The sequence below is a fragment of the Myxine glutinosa genome, chromosome 4, assembly GCF_964187855.1.
Source record: "Myxine glutinosa chromosome 4, kmMyxGlut1.1, whole genome shotgun sequence".
In the NCBI taxonomy this organism is placed as follows: Eukaryota; Metazoa; Chordata; class Myxini; order Myxiniformes; family Myxinidae; genus Myxine; species Myxine glutinosa.
The window spans coordinates 111,830,543-111,848,684 of record NC_136264.1 but is presented as its reverse complement, the minus strand read 5'-3'; the positions used below and the strand labels follow the sequence as shown (position 1 = coordinate 111,848,684).

Below are 18,142 nucleotides of genomic sequence, written 5' to 3'. Positions count from 1 at the left end.
GCATATGTGTGTGTGTGTATATATGTGTGTGTATGTGTATGTAGGCTAACCCCCGTTCTTGCAGGGAAAATGGCCTTAAAATGCATGTTGTTGTTGTGTGTGTATATATACGTCTGTGTGTGTGTGTATGTGTGTATATGTGTCTGTACGTGTGTGTGTGTCTGTTTTTGTGTGTGTGTGTGTGTGTGTGTGTGTGTGTGTGTGTGTGTGTGTGTGTGTGTGTGTGTGTGTGTGTGTGTGTGTGGAGATGTATATATGTGTATAATGTGCATATATGTGTATATGTGGATACATATGTGTATATCTGTCTGTACGTGTGTGTGTGTGTGTGTGTGTGTGTGTGTGTGTGCATGTGTGTCGATGTATGTGTGTGTGTATGTGTATATGTGTGTGGGTGTATATGTGTGTGTGTGTGTGTGTATATATGTAAACATGGGCCGGTGTGTGTGTAAAGTGTGAGGAGGTATTGGAGAGGAAAATGCAGAGATATATTTTTAAAAAATTTTTTTTTTTTAAAGGCGCAGCATCTAACTCAATATGTCGAAATGTCACACACATCCATGCCCGTGGGATTCCCACCCGTGGGAATCCCACGGGCATGGATGTGTGTGACGAATTTTAAATATATGTCGACTGTTATTTTAGGCGGTGTATTTTCGTTTATCCCATGATGGGATAAACGTTTATCCCATGATGGGATGATGGGATAAATCCCATGATGATAAACGAAAATACACCGCCTAAAATAACAGTCGACATATATTTAAAATTCGTCACACATCCATGCTCGTGGGATTCCCACGGGTGGGAATCCCACGGGCATGGATGTGTGTGACATTTCGACATATTGAGTTAGAAGCTGCGCCTGCACATTCAGTTATATAAAATGGTTACTGGCAAATGAGCACATCCACAAATGATGTAATCCACACAATTTATGTACTTTACATAACGTTAATAGGAATACATGCCCGTGTAGATGGGAATGACATATAATTCACCGAAAACGTTGAAGCAACCGCATAATATTACAGTGATGTTTAACTCTGAGTGAGAATAGTTCTAAATTTAAAAAACTTTCTTCTGGTATTTGTGATTTATTTCAAACAAACTGTATTTCCCATCTACACGGGCATGTATTCCTATTAACGTTATGTAAAGTACATAAATTGTGTGGATTACATCATTTGTGGATGTGATCAACTGCCAGTAACCATTTTATATAACTGAATGTGCAGGTGCAGCATCTAACTCAATATGTCGAAATGTCACACACATCCATGCCCGTGGGATTCCCACGGGTGACCCCGCTAGTCTATCTATATTATAATAGGCGAAGGTGATTCTGTTCGACGTCTGTCCGGGGGTGTGGCTTAGTCCGTTTGCAGAGCAGCTCCACCCATTCTTGGAGAGGCTTCATGTAAACAAATATCCACCATTTTATTAACTCGAATAGCTTTGAGGCCTGTTTAGTTAGGCCCGTGCTGTCTTTCTCTCTCACACAGGTTTATTTCAATTCTAATTCGATATATCATTTCATTTTTAACAGTCGCTAACATAGTGTTAGACTCGGTTGAAAAAAAACGGGAAGAGAATCCCAAGAAAGTTTCCGTTTATAGAACGAAATGATTTCTCAAAGGCCTGTAAACTAAACGCCCATTTTATCGAATGATTTAATTTTTATCGATGGTTTTAGACTCGGTGTCAGAAATAATTGAGAACATTCACGCACGCACGGGAAATTGCCGAGATATATTTATAAAAATCGCGCCACGATGATACACAAAAATACACCGCCTAAAATAACAGTCGGGGAAAATGCCGACATATATTAAAAATTCGCTTTTTCTTTTCGTTAAGATATTGTTGCGGATATGGGATTTGCATCCATCCATATCCGCTTGTAAATATTCCCCTATTTCCTCAATACTTCCCAACTATCCCCAATCCCCCATTCCCTAGTCCCATTTTCTGTAAACAACACTCTGTAGACCCGACCTCCCCCTATTTCCCCCATTAAATGTCGTGCCCAGGTTCACCGCATCTCATGTAAGACAACTATAGGCCATCTTGCTAGTTATTCTTAGTCTATGTCAGTTAAGGACTCGTTTCCATTAATTCTGACCCTTCGTTGCACCAGAATGTGATTGTATGGCACCGTTAGGAAGTTTAGGACCTCCCAATACCTCCCCGCAGCTCTTCCTCACAGTTCAACAACAACAACAACAACAACAACAACAACAACAACAACGAGCGCAGGAAGTGCGCGTCCTCACTCCGGCTTGGTTGGTAGGGGGTGTTGGGAGGGCACCAGGCCTTCCCAACGAGCCGCCATCAAACATGTGCTCGACGGGGTTACCAAATAGGGGCTCCCTGTCAGCTCCTCGTCAAGGGCGGAGCCCGGTAACCCCCGCACCCAATGGAAGCGGCGGACCGGCCCCAGTGGGGCGGAACCAACCAGCCGAGGGCGTGTCACTCCCCGCTGAGCATGCGCAGTGAGGGGAGGTGACGTCAGATGCGCGCTGAGCTTGGAGCAAGCAAGACCACCTCCGAGCGCTGTGAGGCCTCCCCGCATCTTCTGGACCGTGCTTTATCCTGTCCCCGAGCCAAGGTGCACCTTGTGCTATCGACCTACCTGTCCCTTCCTGCCATCAATCCCTGTGTAAGTCTGCCTTGTTCCGTTTGTCTGTGGTCTGTCTGGGTTAAGATAAGACGGTAATTAAGTGCCCATCTCTTCTGTGTCTTTACCTCACTGCCTTGTAATCTACCCCTTTTCTCCACCACTGTAATTATACCCTCCTCCGGAGGTCTTAAGAACTGTACCCCTTGCGTCGTTTCCTCTTTCCCAGTCGTCGTGTCCTTTCTATCATTGATTTGGCATAGCGCGATTTGGCCAACGTCTGGGTGAATCGGGTGAGTTGGGGAAGAATCGGGGGAATTGTTAGGTCGCGGCAATACCACCGCTCAGTAAATAACATCCTAATCCGCGAACGGTAACAATATATTACTTTTACGTTTTATGAGAGTCGGCACAAAAACGATAAATATATCTTTGTTCTTTCTTATTCAATTCAACATTATTATCCGGAAGTAAAATATTGTTGCGGATATGAGGATTGTATTTTTTTGATTGTGTGTATTGTATTGTGGTAAATTGTTGTGTAACATTGGTTGGATATGGCCCCTCCTGCCTCCAGAGTTGTGTAAAGGTAAAAAGGGCGTCCCGGTAGTTAATTCCATGAAACACCACATTGCAGGACCCGATAAAACCCTTGTTCAGTAGCTTATATCTTATTATGTGTTTTAGAGTAAGGCCTTGTCTTCCATTAGAATAACTAGGACGTGCCCGTACGTGGGTGCCCGTTCCTTGCCAAAAAAAAAAAAAAAAAATGTCTTCGCCCATGCATGCATGGGCGTGCCCATGGGCCCATGGGCGTGCCCGTAAGTGCGTGATGTGACCGTACAATGAATGTATCGTCCCGACGCCGCAGCTCGGATGGCGCTGCAGTTAATCGGGCCTGTATCGGCAGAGTTATTATAAACGTGTACTACAATCGATCGTACCTTACAACAATCAACACAGATTGCAACGTCAAATAAATGAATACGCTCTCAAATGTGCCGTCTGAGGCAGCGTCTGCTCGCCACGTTCAGCATCAGTACGTCGTCACTATGACTATCCGTAAGTCCGGAAGTGACGTCCTCATTTGACTGTCCGGAAGGTCGCATATCGCAGTTACGATGAATCGCAAATTAGTTTTAATTAGTTTTAAAACATAGTTTAACGCCAACATAGCGCCAACATAGTTTGCCAACGTGAAATAAATGAATACGCTCTCAAATGTGCCGTCCGAGGCAGAGTCTGTTCGGCACGTTTGGCACACGTGATAGCTCGCTGCTCTCTGATTGGTTGAATCGTTTTTTGGACATAGCTCGGTAACTACTTCTCCGATTAATATGAAACCTTGAAAAGGCACATCCTCGGGTCCCCAGCAATATACCTGGCAAGTTTAAAGTATATCGGACCCGTGGTTGTCGAGAAACGGCGGTCACAGACAAACACACAGACAAACACACAGACAAACACACAGACAAACACACACACACAGAGATTACTGGAATTATAGATAGATACTCCATTGCACCGAATCAATTAAGAATAGCTCCCCTTCAATACTTCCATTTTCCAGCCAAACTCTCCATCTGCGGGTAAAGCAGTTCACAAGCGTGGGGTGCACGCCCTCTCATTTCGCTGCTATAGTGAATATGTGCTCCGTGCTCTGTTTGAACAGGAGGGGCGGGGTCGCCCGGCAGAGGCAAGCCCAGGGCGCGCCACGAAGGGCGGGGCTGTTCAGCCCCATGCCCAAATAAGGAAACAAGCCGTGGCTCGCCACGAGGGGCGTGCCGTCGGCGCCATGCCCAAATAAGGAGACAAGCCCGTGGGATTACCATACAAGGTCACGAAACAGAGCACGGGGGGGAGGGCGGTACCGAAACCGAGGGGGGCATGTCAGACCCACGCTGAAGGTTTGGACAGAAGGGTGCAACGATCGCTGGGAAAAGCTACACGAGAGATACGGCAGATGGGTCCAGGTGCGTAAGAGGGTCGGCAGTCCACCGGGAGAGAGTTCAGAGTTGCACCGGAGTTGCGTGAGAGAGACAAAAAGCCTTTGACAAAGAGCCGCTTCAACCAGCCCCGTTTCAACCAGCCGAGTGACCCTGCCGGCGTGCGCTGTAAAGCCGAATACAAGGAGCTGCCGGCTCCTCGCTTCCCGCCCGGAGTGGACCTGCTCGCTGTGCCCTGTGATTCCACCTGCTCATCCCTCCAAACGATTCCTACCCTTCCATCCATTTGCGTACGTGAGTTTGTTTTGTTCATGCTGTCCTGGGTAGGTAATTAAGTCAGTATAAGCTAGTAATTTGCACTGTGTTACCTGCTTTTTCATGTCCGCTGTAAATACCCGTGACTGCTCTTTTTGCTTATGTGTGTGTAAAATAATAATAAACCCCGTTACTCTTCTGTACGTCTTCTTCTTCCTCTTTGCATTCGTCGTCTTAGTCTTTTCCCGATTGAATAGCGGTGGCGCGATACGGCCAACGTCTGGGTGAATCGGGTGAGTCGGGGAACAACTGTTCGGCCGCGGTGCCTTCGCTCGGCAAACAACATCCATATCCGCGGACCGTAACAATTGGTGTCAGGAGTGTCGGATTCGGACCTGAAGCGTTTAACGCGCTCAAAATTACAAAGTACCGAAATTGCTTTTGTTTTACAAAACACAAATTTTGAAATCGCGCCATGGCTGGTCAAGGCGACGGGATGCCGGTGGGAGAGATAGATGGGGTAGAATCGACCCAGGACCTCGGGGAAATGTATATGGAGGATGTGGTTGAGGGGGTATCAGGCGCACAAAATGGCGTCCTCGCGCACGTGGGTGTAGCGGCACAAAATTTAACCGCGCCCGCGACCGTAGCAGCGCCGCCGTTGGATTCGGACCTTTTGTTGCTACAAATCGGGGCCCTTATGGACAAAATGAGGGATGAAATGAGGGCTAATAGTCAGCAATTGGGGAACCGGATGGAGGCTCAGAATGAGCAATTGGGGGTAATGAGGGATGAAGCGAGGGCTCGGAGTGAGCAATTGGGGGTAATGAGGAACAAAGCGAGGGCTCAGAGTGAGCAATTGGGGGTAATGAGGGACGAAGCGAGGGGTACCGGTGAGGAATTAGACAAGAAATTTGGGAAGATAGACAGCAAATTTGAGGGATTAGACAAGAAATTTGAGGGGTTAGACAATGGGATAGAGGGGGTGAAAAATGGGTTAATGGGGCTAGAAAATAGGATGGAAGACAAATTGCGGGCAATAGGGGAGCAATCCGCCCGGGAAATCGAACAGATGGGGAACCAGATAGAGGAGGTGAAAATCGGGTTAGAAAGTAAATTGGATGCTCAGAGGGATGAATTGGGACAGATGAGGGTGGCATCTACAAAAGAGATGGAGGAGATGAAAGAGGAGATACGACGAGGTGTAAGTGAGGAGGTCTCGGGGGTACGCGAGGAGGTAAAGCGAGGTGAAAAGCGTATAGAGAAAGAGGTGAGAAATGGAACGGCTAGGTTACAAGGGGGCATAGAGGACCTGACGGAGGAGGTGGAACAGCTGACGGAGGGACAGACGGAGTTAGTGGAGCAGGTTCAAAGGAACACTGCGGTACTAGGAGGGTTAAAGGTGACACAAAAAGAAATTAAAAATGACTTAATAGCGACACAGAGGCAATGTCAGATGGTACGTGAGGGACTGACAACGAGGTTGGAAGAGGTGACAGAGGTAATGGAGACGAAGGACCGAGAGGTGAGGACGCACATAGAGACGGTCAAAATAGCCTTAGAGGACGAACTTGAGGAGACGCACCGGGAAATAAAAGAGGTGAAGCAAAAATTAGAGGAAGTGGAAGAAGAGGTGAGTGAAATTAAGAAGAGATGGACAGGAACGAAGAGAGAAATACAGGAGGAGGTGATGGAATATGTACAAGGTCGGTGTTCAAATCGTGATGATGTGCTCGCTAACCAAATAAAGAGTTTGCAGGTGGCGAAGGAGGTGCAGAGACGAGGTGCCAAGGTGAGTGGCGATATACGTGGAAATGTATATGATGTGAGGAAAGCTTCAGTCGGCTTGGGGGTTGCTTTGGACCCGGGTGTTCGTGAGAGGCCGTTGGTGAAGTGTGCGACAGGTCTGGTGTGCGAAGGAGGAGGTGTGCGAGAATGTACGACTCTGGGGTGTGTGAGGAAAAGGTGCGCGCCGAGGAGTGAGTGTGCTGTCGCGAGTGAGTTGGTCGAAGCGCGTGTGCGAGGGGGCACATGGAAGCGCGGTGTGGTGAGTGTTACAGAGGATGTAACGAGAGAGTGTACACCTGTGGTGAGTGTTACGGAGGAAGTAACGGGAGAGTGTGCGCAAGAGGATGCGCGAGAAAGGTGTGTAACAGACAGGCGCATGGGGAAAGAGTGCGCTGTCAAGAGTGAGGGAGAATGCACACCTGTGGTGAGTGTTACAGAGGGTGTAATGGAAGAGTGTGCGTGAGAAAGGTGTGTAACGGACAGGTGCATGAGGAAAGTGTGCACTGTCAAGAGTAAGGGTGAGTGCGCTGTCAAGAGTGGTGGTGAAAGTAGTGCGAGTGATATGGAGCGTGAGTTGGTTGTGACAGGTGAGAGAGGATGTACACCTGGAATGGAAGGATGCACACCTGGAATGGTAGAGCGTGTGTGGGAATGCACACTGGAATTGGTCGTGAGGCACGTGGTAGGGTGTGCGAGTGAGAGCACACCTGTGGTTGTCACAGAGGAGGTGACCGAGGAGGGGGCGCGAAGAGGTGTGTTGGTGAGGTGTGCAAACGACGAATGTGTGCCAAGGTGTTCGGTGGTCAGGTGTGTGACCAAGTCTGTGAGCGGAATGAGTGTACCTGGGTGTGTAAGAGAAGGTGCAATGACGAGGAGCATGGGAGCAGCTGGATGTATGAGCAAGGAACGGGCTGCGGGGTGTAAGCATGCAGGTGAGGCATCGACGGTAACCGGGTTAGCGGTTAGAACGACATTTAGCCGAATCGGGCCCTCGGTGCGCGTCGGGCAGCTTCGCGTGCCGCGAGGACCAGCGGGGATCCGAACCACGGCGGGTTTGAAAGGACCGCCGTACGTGATCCACGCTGGGCCGCGTTTGGAACAGCCGCGTCCGTGCTCCACTAGGTGGAGCGGGCAGCCCGATAGGAAGGGTCGTCATGGCGACCCCCTTTTGTTGAGGCGTTCCGGCAGGTCGAGATCGGGCCATGGGATGGCTCCGTGCCGAGGTGGTGCGTGGGATCTCGGCCCGGGTAAGCGTCCTTCCCTGCACCGAGTGCCGGACGCATCCAGCCGCCGGCACCAAACAACCCGCATTCATTGCTCGGCTTTACGAAGCCGGGCTGTAGAAGTGAATTGGCGCACCGAGAGGCATTAGTAAGTAGACTGTAATGATGAGGATAGTGGTCTGGACCCGAAATTAGAAAAACAAAATTTGATGATTGGCAAAGGATTGGCAGAGTGATGATTGGTGATGGTACAGTGATTGGCAGATGATTGGCAAATTTTTGATTTGTTGGATTTGGACGAGCAAAATTAATAGTGAGAGATGCCCCGCTGTGGTGGGATGGTAACTCTGTCATCCCTCACAGAGAGGGGGGCAAAGGAGCACTAGTTTTATGGGGTTTGGCAGTGAAAACTAGCCCGGGAGGGTTTGGATAATGTGTAGGGCCCTAGAAGATGACATTAGGTAACGTTAAGGTTAGTTAGTGACAATGACACCTGTAGTGGGGACGCAGGTAGATTAGAGTGGATGATAATGACGTGGTATGTGCTTAGTTTAAAGGGAAGACGGGGAGCACTAAGTTAGCAGGGCAACAGGTAGTTTAGATGATGCCTGTGTGAGTGTTGGAGGTGTATTTAGAAGTGTATTGTGAAAAGTGTATGGTGACCAGGTGTGATTGCACAGGTGTGCAACTGAACAGGTGTATGGAGCAGTGTTTGAGTGATGGTGATGGTGATGTGTGTTGTGTTGACCAACTGGTCCAGGAAGAGGAGGAGGGTGCAGGTGGCACCAGGTGTGAGTGCACAGGTGTGCAACAACAGGTATGAGGAACAGGTGTATGGAATAAATGGTAGTGTGGAGTATATGGAGTATTGGAATGGATGGTCGTGGAGTGAGTATGGTGGAAACAATGGAGTGGAGTGGATGGTGCGAAGGTGTGAATGGGGAAAGGATGGACCCCCATCATGAATACCCGGGGCGGGTAGTGTAAGTGTTAGGTAGAGGGTATAGGTAAATTGTGGTTGGATATTGGCATCTGTGGTGCGTGGTGGAAGAATGGTGATTGGATGGGTGCATTAGTGTTGTGGAAATGGCTGGGCGTGTAGCCTGTTAGTGTGTGTAGTTGGTTTGGGCACTCCACCACTGTGAGGATGTCGGCCAGGTGAGGCCGCAGGGGGGCTCTGGGAGCCGGTAGTTGTGGATGGGGCCCGAGGATCCGGAGGACGGACCCGGGTAGCCCAGTGCCAGAGGGCACCAAGGGGTGACAGAGCCAGGAGGGGCCTTCCCCAATTAGATAGGTTAGGGTGAGGAGCTAGGTAAGCTCGGGTGGCAACTGCAGTGGTGGAGGTGTGCAGGTGGGTAGACCTGCTGGGAGAGCTACACGTCTCAGCCCAGAAATTGTGCAAGGGCACCGGGAGGTGAATCGGGGGAGTGAGACCCCAAAATGGAGAAGCACCACAGTTTGGTCAATGGGAATTGGTTTTTAGAACCCATAGGGTAAGTTGGCCAATGGATTGGCAGGGAAAGACCCCGGGTAGTGTAAAGTGTGTTAATGTCATTTAGAAAGTAGTTAGGATGAAAATCTCCTTGCACCATCTGCATCCACTCACCTGGGATGACGTACCTCCACACCATGCCATGTTTTTATTATTTTTGATGCAAATGTTTGGAATGTGAGACGCATCATGACGTGGGTGTGACATTGTGCTTGATGTTCCATCTCTTCCTCCTTATGAGGATTGATGACGAATTGGGTGATGACAAATTTTGGATAGAGGGATTGTGGAGACGAATTTGGTATGGGAAATATGGGGAAGACGTGACGGTAGCGACGGATTGGTAAATGTGTAGATTTTTGTAAATATGGGGTAAGGGCAAGGGTAGTGTAGGTGACAGGGGGGGTGACGTACGGTAGGGACGAGCTTTCTCACTTCGCCCTCCGTACGCATTTCGCCTTGCATTGCCTTTGTTGATGTGTACCCTTGTGACCTTACCCCTCGCTCATCTGTCTTCCCCCCTTTTGTCTCCCACATGACCTGTGCGTCATTGGGCACCGAGGGGAGCGTGCGTGAGTCCTCCATTGTGTGCCCGGAACTCCCAGAACCAGCTGTCTGCATCGATGCACCACATTATGGACCACATGTCAGTGGCCGAGCACCACTTATGGACCCCATGGGTTGGGGCATGGCCCCTCTGCTGGAACCGGCCATGAGGGCCCGAAATCTTGCTGGCGGACCTTGGCCACAGGGCACCGATGTCCCACAGGTGAACCACACTAGTCGGCCCTGTGGGCCATAAATAAAGAAAATAAAAGGGACACGTTGGGTGCATTTTACTTTCTTGCAAATAGGCCGCCAGCAAAGGAAAAAGACAACATCTGGAAGAAAGTAAATAGCCAGCAGAGGGAGCCGAAGAGCAAGAGACCACCTGCAGGGTTAGGGGTTGTTGTTTTTATTTTCATGAACTATGGTGACTGCACGGATTGGTGCTTGAGGGTGTGTTGGTGCATTTTGGGTGCTTTCATGGTGCATTGATGCAGAGCAGACTGTCTCCCCCCCAGAAAGAACAATTACAGGTCCTGGGTTAGTTTTGTAAATAAAAGTAGCGTCAATTGTAAATAATGCTCCCCACCGTCAGTGTGTAGTTTGAAGACCATTCCGCAATTCGGTTAACTGTGGGCGTGAGTCTGTTAGGCAGGGTGCAATGGAGCAGCGGGACACATTTATTTATGTTTTAAAACTGTCGCACTCAGGGTCAGGTTAAAAGTAGAGGGAACTACACCTACGTGTCACACTAAATAAAGTTATAGGCCCGGGACGTGCCTAAGAGGAGGAGGGTGCAGTGTTGCGGATATGAGGATTGTATTTTTTTGATTGTGTGTATTGTATTGTGGTAAATTGTTGTGTAACATTGGTTGGATATGGCCCCTCCTGCCTCCAGAGTTGTGTAAAGGTTAAAAGGGCATCCCGGTAGTTAATTCCATGAAACACCACATTGCAGGACCCGATAAAACCCTTGTTCAGTAGCTTATATCTTATTATGTGTTTTAGAGTAAGGCCTTGTCTTCCATTAGAATAATACTCCATTGCACTGAATCAATTAAGAATAGCTCCCCTTCAATACTTCCATTTCCCAGCCAAACTCTCCATCTGCGGGTAAAGCAGTTCACAAGCGTGGGGTGCACGCCCTCTCATTTCGCTGCTATAGTGAATATGTGCTCCGTGCTCTGTTTGAACAGGAGGGGCGGGGTCGCCCGGGAGAGGCAAGCCCAGGGCGCGCCACGAAGGGCGGGGCTGTTCAGCCCCATGCCCAAATAAGGAAACAAGCCGTGGCTCGCCACGAGGGGCGTGCCGTCGGCGCCATGCCCAAATAAGGAGACAAGCCCGTGGGATTACCATACAAGGTCACGAAACAGAGCACGGGGGGGGGGGGGGGGGGCGGTACCGAAACCGGGGGGGGCGTGTCAGACCCGCGCTGAAGGTTTGGACAGAAGGGTGCGACGATCGCTGGGAAAAGCTACACGAGAGATACGGCAGATGAGTCCAGGTGCGTAAGAGGGTCGGCAGTCCACCGGGAGAGAGTTCAGAGTTGCACCGGAGTTGCGTGAGAGAGACGAAAAGCCTTTGACAAAGAGCCGCTTCAACCAGCCCCGTTTCAACCAGCCGAGTGACCCTGCCGGCGTGCGCTGTAAAGCCGAATACAAGGAGCTGCCGGCTCCTCGCTTCCCGCCCGGAGTGGACCTGCTCGCTGTGCCCTGTGATTCCACCTGCTCATCCCTCCAAACGATTCCTACCCTTCCATCCATTTGCGTACGTGAGTTTGTTTTGTTCTTGCTGTCCTGGGTAGGTAATTAAGTCAGTATAAGCTAGTAATTTGCACTGTGTTACCTGCTTTTTCATGTCCGCTGTAAATACCCGTGACTGCTCTTTTTGTTTATGTGTGTGTAAATAATAATAAACCCCGTTACTCTTCTGTACGTCTTCTTCTTCCTCTTTGCATTCGTCGTCTTAGTCTTTTCCCGATTGAATAGCGGTGGCGCGATACGGCCAATGTCTGGGTGAATCGGGTGAGTCGGGGAACAACTGTTCGGCCGCGGTGCCTTCGCTCGGCAAACAACATCCATATCCGCGGACCGTAACAATATGTTTCAGGAAATTACCGAGAGATATTTCTTCGTTTTTTTTATTAGTTATGTGCGCATACACTTTAAATAGGTTTGGCAAAAGGGGTTGGCGAGGAGTGTGAGGGGTTGTAGAGGAGTGTGAGGAGGTATTGGAGCGGAGTGCAAGGAGGCATTGGAGAGGAGTGCGAGGAGGTATTGGAGAGGAATGCGAGGAGTTATTGGAGAGGAGTGCGAGGAGTTATTGGAGAGGAGTGCGAGGAGGTATTGGAGAGGAGTGCGAGGAGGTATTGGAGAGGAATGCGAGGAGGTATTGGAGAGGAGTGTGAGGAGGTATTGGAGAGGAATGCGAGGAGTTATTGGAGAGGAGTGCGAGGAGGTGTTGGAGAGGGGTGCGAGGAGGTATTTGAGAGGAGTGCGAGGAGGTATTTGAGAGGAGTGCGAGGCGGTATTTGCGAGGAGGTATTGGAGAGGAGTGTGAGGAGTTATTGGAGAGGAGTGTGAGGAGGTATTGGAGAGGAGTGTGAGGAGGTATTGGAGAGGAGTGCGAGGAGATATTGGAGAGGAGTGTGAGGAGGTATTGGAGAGGAGTGTGAGGAGTTATTCGTGAGGAGTTATTGGAGAGGAGTGTGAGGAGGTATTGGAGAGGAGTGCGAGGAGGTATTGGAGAGGAGTGCGAGGAGGTATTGGAGAGGAGTGCGAGGAAGTATTGGGGAGGAGTGTGAGGAGGTGTTGGAGAGGAGTGTGAGGAGGTGTTGGAGAGGAGTGTGAGGAGGTGTTGGAGAGCAGTGTGAGGAGGTGTTGGAAAGGAGTGTGAGGCGGTGTTGGAGAGGAGCGAAGAGTTGGAGAGTGAGGAGCGATTGGAGAGGCGAGTGAGGCATGATTGGAGGGGAGTATGAGGAATTGAAGTCGAGTGTGAGGGATTTGAGAGGAGAGGAGTGTGAGGGATTGGAGAGGAGTGTGAGGGATTGGAGAGGAGTGTGAGGGATTGGAGAGGAGTGTGAGGGATTGGAGAGGAGTGTGAGGGATTGGAGAGGAGTGTGCGGGATTGGAGAGGAGTGTGTGGGATTGGAGAAGAGTGTGCGGGATTGGAGAGGAGTGTGCGGGATTGGAGAGGAGTGTGCGGGATTTGAGAGGAGTGTGCGGGATTGGAGAGGAGTGTGCGGGCTTGGAGAAGAGTGTGCAGGATTGGAGAAGAGTGTGCGGGATTGGAGAGGAGTGTGCAGGATTGGAGAGGAGTGTGCAGGATTGGAGAGGAGTGTGAGGGATTTGAGAGGAGTGTGAGGGATTGGAGAGGAGTGTGAGGGATTGGAGAGGAGTGTGAGGGATTGGAGAGGAGTGTGGAGGATTGGAGAGGAGTGTGAGGGATTGGAGAGGCGTGTGAGGGATTGGATAGGAGTGAGGGATTGGAGAGGAGTGTGAGGGATTGGAGAGGAGTGTGAGGGATTGGAGAGGAGTGTGAGGGATTGGAGAGGAGTGTGAGGGATTGGAAAGAAGTGCGAGGGATTGGAGAGGAGTGTGAGGGATTTGAGAGGAGTGTGAGGGATTGGAGAAGAGTGTGAGGGATTTGAGAGGAGTGTGAGGGATTTGAGAGGAGTGTGAGGGATTGGAGATGAGTGAGGGATTGGAGAGGAGTGCAAAGGATTGGAGAGGAGTGTGAGGGATTGGAGAGGAGTGTGAGGGATTGGAGCGGAGTGTGAGGGATTGGAGCGGAGTGTGAGGGATTGGAGAGGAGTGAGGGATTTGAGAGGAGTGTGAGGGATTTGAGAGGAGTGTGAGGGATTGGAGAGGAGTGTGAGGGATTGGAGAGGAGTGTGAGGCATTGGAGAGGAGTGTGAATGGTTGGAGAGGAGTGTGAATGGTTGGAGAGGAGTGTGAATGGTTGGAGAGGTGTGTGAGGGGTTGGAGAGGAGTGTGAGGGGTTGGAGAGGAGTGTGAGGGGTTGGCGAGGAGTGTGAGGGGTTGGCGAGGAGTGTGAGGGGTTGGCGAGGAGTGTGAGGGGTTGGCGAGGAGTGTGAGGGGTTGGCGAGGAGTGTGAGGGGTTGGCAAGGAGTGTGAGGGGTTGGCAAGGAGTGTGAGGGGTTGGCGAGGAGTGTGAGGAGGTATTGGAGAGAAGTGTGAGGAGGTATTGGAGAGAAGTGTGAGGAGGGTTTGGAGAGGTGTACGAGGAGGTATTGGAGAGGAGTGCGAGGAGGAATTGGAGAGGAGTGTGAGCGGGTATTGGAGAGGAGTGTGAGGAGGTATTGGAGAGGAGTGTGAGGAGGTATTGGAGAGGAGTGCGAGGAGGTATTTGAGAGGAGTGCGAGGAGGTATTTAAGAGGAGTGTGAGGCAGTATTTGCGAGGAGTGTGAGGAGGTATTGGAGAGGAGTGTGAGTAGTTATTGGAGAGGAGTGTGAGGAGGTATTGGAGAGGAGTGTGAGGAGGTATTGGAGAGGAGTGTGAGGAGGTATTGGAGAGGAGTGCCAGGAGGTATTGGAGAGGAGTGCGAGGAGGTATTGGGGAGGAGTGCGAGGAGGTATTGGGGAGGAATGTGAGGAGGTGTTGGAGAGGAGTGTGAGGAGGTGTTGGAGAGGAGTGTGAGGAGGTGTTGGAGAGGGGTGAGGGGTTGGAGAGGAGTGTGAGCGATTGGAGAGGAGTGTGAGGGATTGGAGAGGAGTGTGAGGGATTGGAGAGGAGTGTGAGGGATTGGAGAGGAGTGCGAGGGATTGGAGAGGAGTGTGAGGGATTGGAGAGGAGTGTGAGGGATTGGAGAGGAGTGCGAGGGATTGGAGAGGAGTTTGAGGGATTGGAGAGGAGTGTGAGGGATTGGAGAGGAGGGTGAGGGATTGGAGAGGAGTTCGAGGGATTGGAGAGGAGTGTGAGGGATTGGAGAGGAGTGTGAGGGATTGGAGCGGAGTGTGAGGGATTGGAGCGGAGTGTGAGGGATTGGAGAGGAGTGTGAGGGATTGGAGAGGAGTGTGAGGGATTGGAGAGGAGTGTGAGGAGGTGTTGGAGAGGAGCGAGGGTTGGAGAGTGAGGAGTGTTGGAGAGGCAAGTGAGGAGCGATTGGAGAGGAGATTGAGGCGCGATTGGAGAGGCAAGTGAGGCGTGATTGGAGGGGAGTATGAGGAATTGAAGAGGAGTGTGAGGGATTTGAGAGGAGTGTGAGGGATTTGAGAGGAGTGTGAGGGATTGGAGAGGAGTGTGAGGGGTTGGAGAGGAGTGTGAGGGGTTGGAGAGGAGTGTGAGGAGTTGGCGAGGAGTGTAAGGGGTTGGCGAGGAGTGTGAGGGGTTGGTGAGGAGTGTGAGGGGTTGGCGAGGAGTGTGAGGGGTTGGCGAGGAGTGTGAGGGGTTGGCGAGGAGTGTGAGGGGTTGGCGAGGAGTGTGAGGGGTTGGCGAGGAGTGTGAGGGGTTGGAGAGGAGTGTGAGGAGGTATTGGAGAGAAGTGTGAGGAGGGTTTGGAAAGGAGCACGAGGAGGTATTGGAGAGGAGTGCGAGGAGGTATTGGAGAGGAGTGTGAGGAGGTATTGGAGAGGAGTGTGAGGAGGTATTGGAGAGGAGTGTGAGGAGGTATTGGAGAGGAGTGTGAGGAGGTATTGGAGAGGAGTGTGAGAAGGAGTGGTATTGGAGAGGCGTGAGGGTGGAGAGGAGTGAGGGGGTCACATATTATGTGAAATAAATAAGTTGTGTTCATTACACCATTTTAACCATTTTGTAAAATTTAATGTGCAGCATCTAAATCAAGATGTCCAAATGTCACACACCATACCCGTGGGATTCCCACGGGTGACCCCACTAGTCTTACTATAATTCACCAAATGTCTGTCCGTCTGTCCGTCCGTCTGTTCCCAGGTACCGCAAAAACGGCTGAACCGATCGCAACAAAATTTTGGGTGGGTAATCCTGGGACCCCCTGGAGTAAAATAGGCTATATTGTTTTCCCAGTTTTCCAATTTTTCCAATTTCAAATGTTTCCAATTTTCCAGTTTTTCCAAACACGATGGAATATTATTTACAGATATGAAGTGATGTGGCTTTTATTGAAATTCTACAAATACTGTTTATATTTTGATGATTTGCGTGTGATATGATTTAATGGATGTTTATATAAATCGTTTAAAATTAAAAAAGCCTTCAATTTCTGATATTTTGCCTTTTCATTTGGGCTTCCCAATTGAAGCGCCGCCCATAGGGCGGGTACCGTTGCTCGTAGTTTGAATAATACAAAGTCGGCTTCTTATACATGATTGGACGCAGAAAAATGTCCCGAGCAGACCTGGAAATAACACGTGACAGCACGTCAAAATAACGCGTCAACTGGACCTCGGGTCCCATGTGACCACCGAGATTTGCGACATCCCCATTCAAAGGACATGAGCTCTGAGATGCAGGGGCCCCTTCCGGAAATTCACTGGAATGGAAGTTTTTGTTCAGTTCTGACCCCAATGGAATCAAACCTAGAAATAGACTGCTTAAAAACAAGTAAGCTACCAAATGAGCTATCCTGCCATACTGAATACCATCAAACATACACCTGTACATAATTAAGCTACCTGAGATACATTTACGTATGTATTAAACAAGGATTCACAGTTCTAAACGCACTTCAGATTCCTAGGTACCAAAGGTGCTGCTGGATCAAGCTCTCTGATAGGATGTATGGAAACTGTTCAAGCACCAAGCAAACTGTGCCTTTTTCAGGACTCAACAATTATCGAGTAGGAAGTAGAATTGTTCCAGGAAGTGGAAAGTGCCCATGCTTTCACAGTCTGCCAGACAGCACTGCTGGTGGCCTTGGGTGCCTTTCACAGCGGTATACACCAGGTAGGTGTTTGGTATTGGGCCAGTTACAATCAAGCATTGATTACTGACTTCCTAACCCAAACCCAAAGTTATCATAAAGTGTGGAAAGAATTGTAATGGAAAAGATAAAGACGGTTTAGAAAATACTTGTCGAATCGTACCTTACTGGTATACGAGTGACCATCTGAGCCGCAGACAGGAGAAGAGGGAGAAGAGGGAGTAGAGGGGCAAGTTGGGCAATCCTGAGGCCGCTTCTCCTGCGCCTGGATGCCCTTGGAAAACCATCTGCTGCAAAACATGCTTACTAGGCATTACATCTAATGTGTTCAGAATATAATCAATACCCAGACAGGAACATCATATGCCAAGCCCATATTGGAGAGTGATCATATTGGAGACCATATTGGAGATCATTGCTGATCACCCTTTTTCCATTGATCAAGGCTCATATAAAATGCTTTTACATGTATCACATAATAGACTAAAGAAAGTAAGAGATTTTCATGCACTTTTGCTTTAATTACAAGGACATTCGTAGACAATAAAATAATTAATGAACACTGTACTGGACTGTATATGGGAATTAAACTTGGGATCTCAGCATCTTGAGCCATATGCTCAGATGGAAACACCAAGCAAGATAACTCAAAACGATGGGAAGTACAGGATAAGGGCATCAGGAGATCAGAGGACACAAGTGTACTATCATGTGAATAGCAAAGACAGTTTGGGTGATCCGGCTTCGGGGTCCCGGAATCATGGGGAGAGCACATGGACTGTGAACACCAACATGAATGACTGCAATGAGCATACACTCCCGGTTTTCATGCACATCCTTGCAAGTTTATAGGCCTACTGTGTCCCAACCTGGTATCCATCTACATATTCTATTTGGAAATATGGCACAATTTGAGCCCCCCACTTTTCCCCCCATTCCTCTACCCATAATCAAAACATTCCCATTCCTTCCTCAATTTTACTCTTAGCTCTTTAGAATCTCATGTACATTTTCTCCATCATCCTTCCTTTCCTCTATCCTTCCATCAATGTGATTCCTTTTCGCAATGATATTTTTCTCATTTTTACGGCTCTCCCAAATCCCACTTAAATAGGTCACAATATGACCTTTACTTTACTGACTCACTTTGATGATATTCATGCTTGCCTCGCTCCTCAGAAATGCTATTCAGTGTATAATATTCAGTATGGTGGTTCCTCATTGTAGTATTTGTATAATACCTGCTTTTTCCATGACTGACACACATGGCCTTGCTGCGGCCTTGGCTCTGGCAGGACTTGTGCCTTCCACACTTCACGGAATGGCAGGGATCATCTGAGGAATCTGTCGGTCAACCAAAGGAAAAGGCAGGGTGTAAAAGCAAGGCAACTGCACAAGATGCCCCATCGGAAT

The 18,142-nt window shown here is 49.5% G+C and overlaps 1 protein-coding gene across 2 annotated transcripts in view; it reads right to left on the bottom strand.

Moving 5' to 3' along the window:
- Positions 1-18,142, bottom strand: part of LOC137425086 (testican-2) — a 104,912-nt gene that overhangs the window by 64,903 nt on the left and 21,867 nt on the right. The window contains exons 2-3 of one of the 2 annotated variants that reach the window (XM_068113118.2): positions 17,971-18,073; positions 16,893-17,019 (exon numbers count right to left, since the gene is read on the bottom strand). In XM_068113118.2, the coding sequence (XP_067969219.1) occupies positions 16,893-17,019; positions 17,971-18,073 (230 nt within the window). The remainder of the gene's footprint in view (positions 1-16,892; positions 17,020-17,970; positions 18,074-18,142) is intronic. The other variant, XM_068113119.2, reaches the window with a different exon arrangement.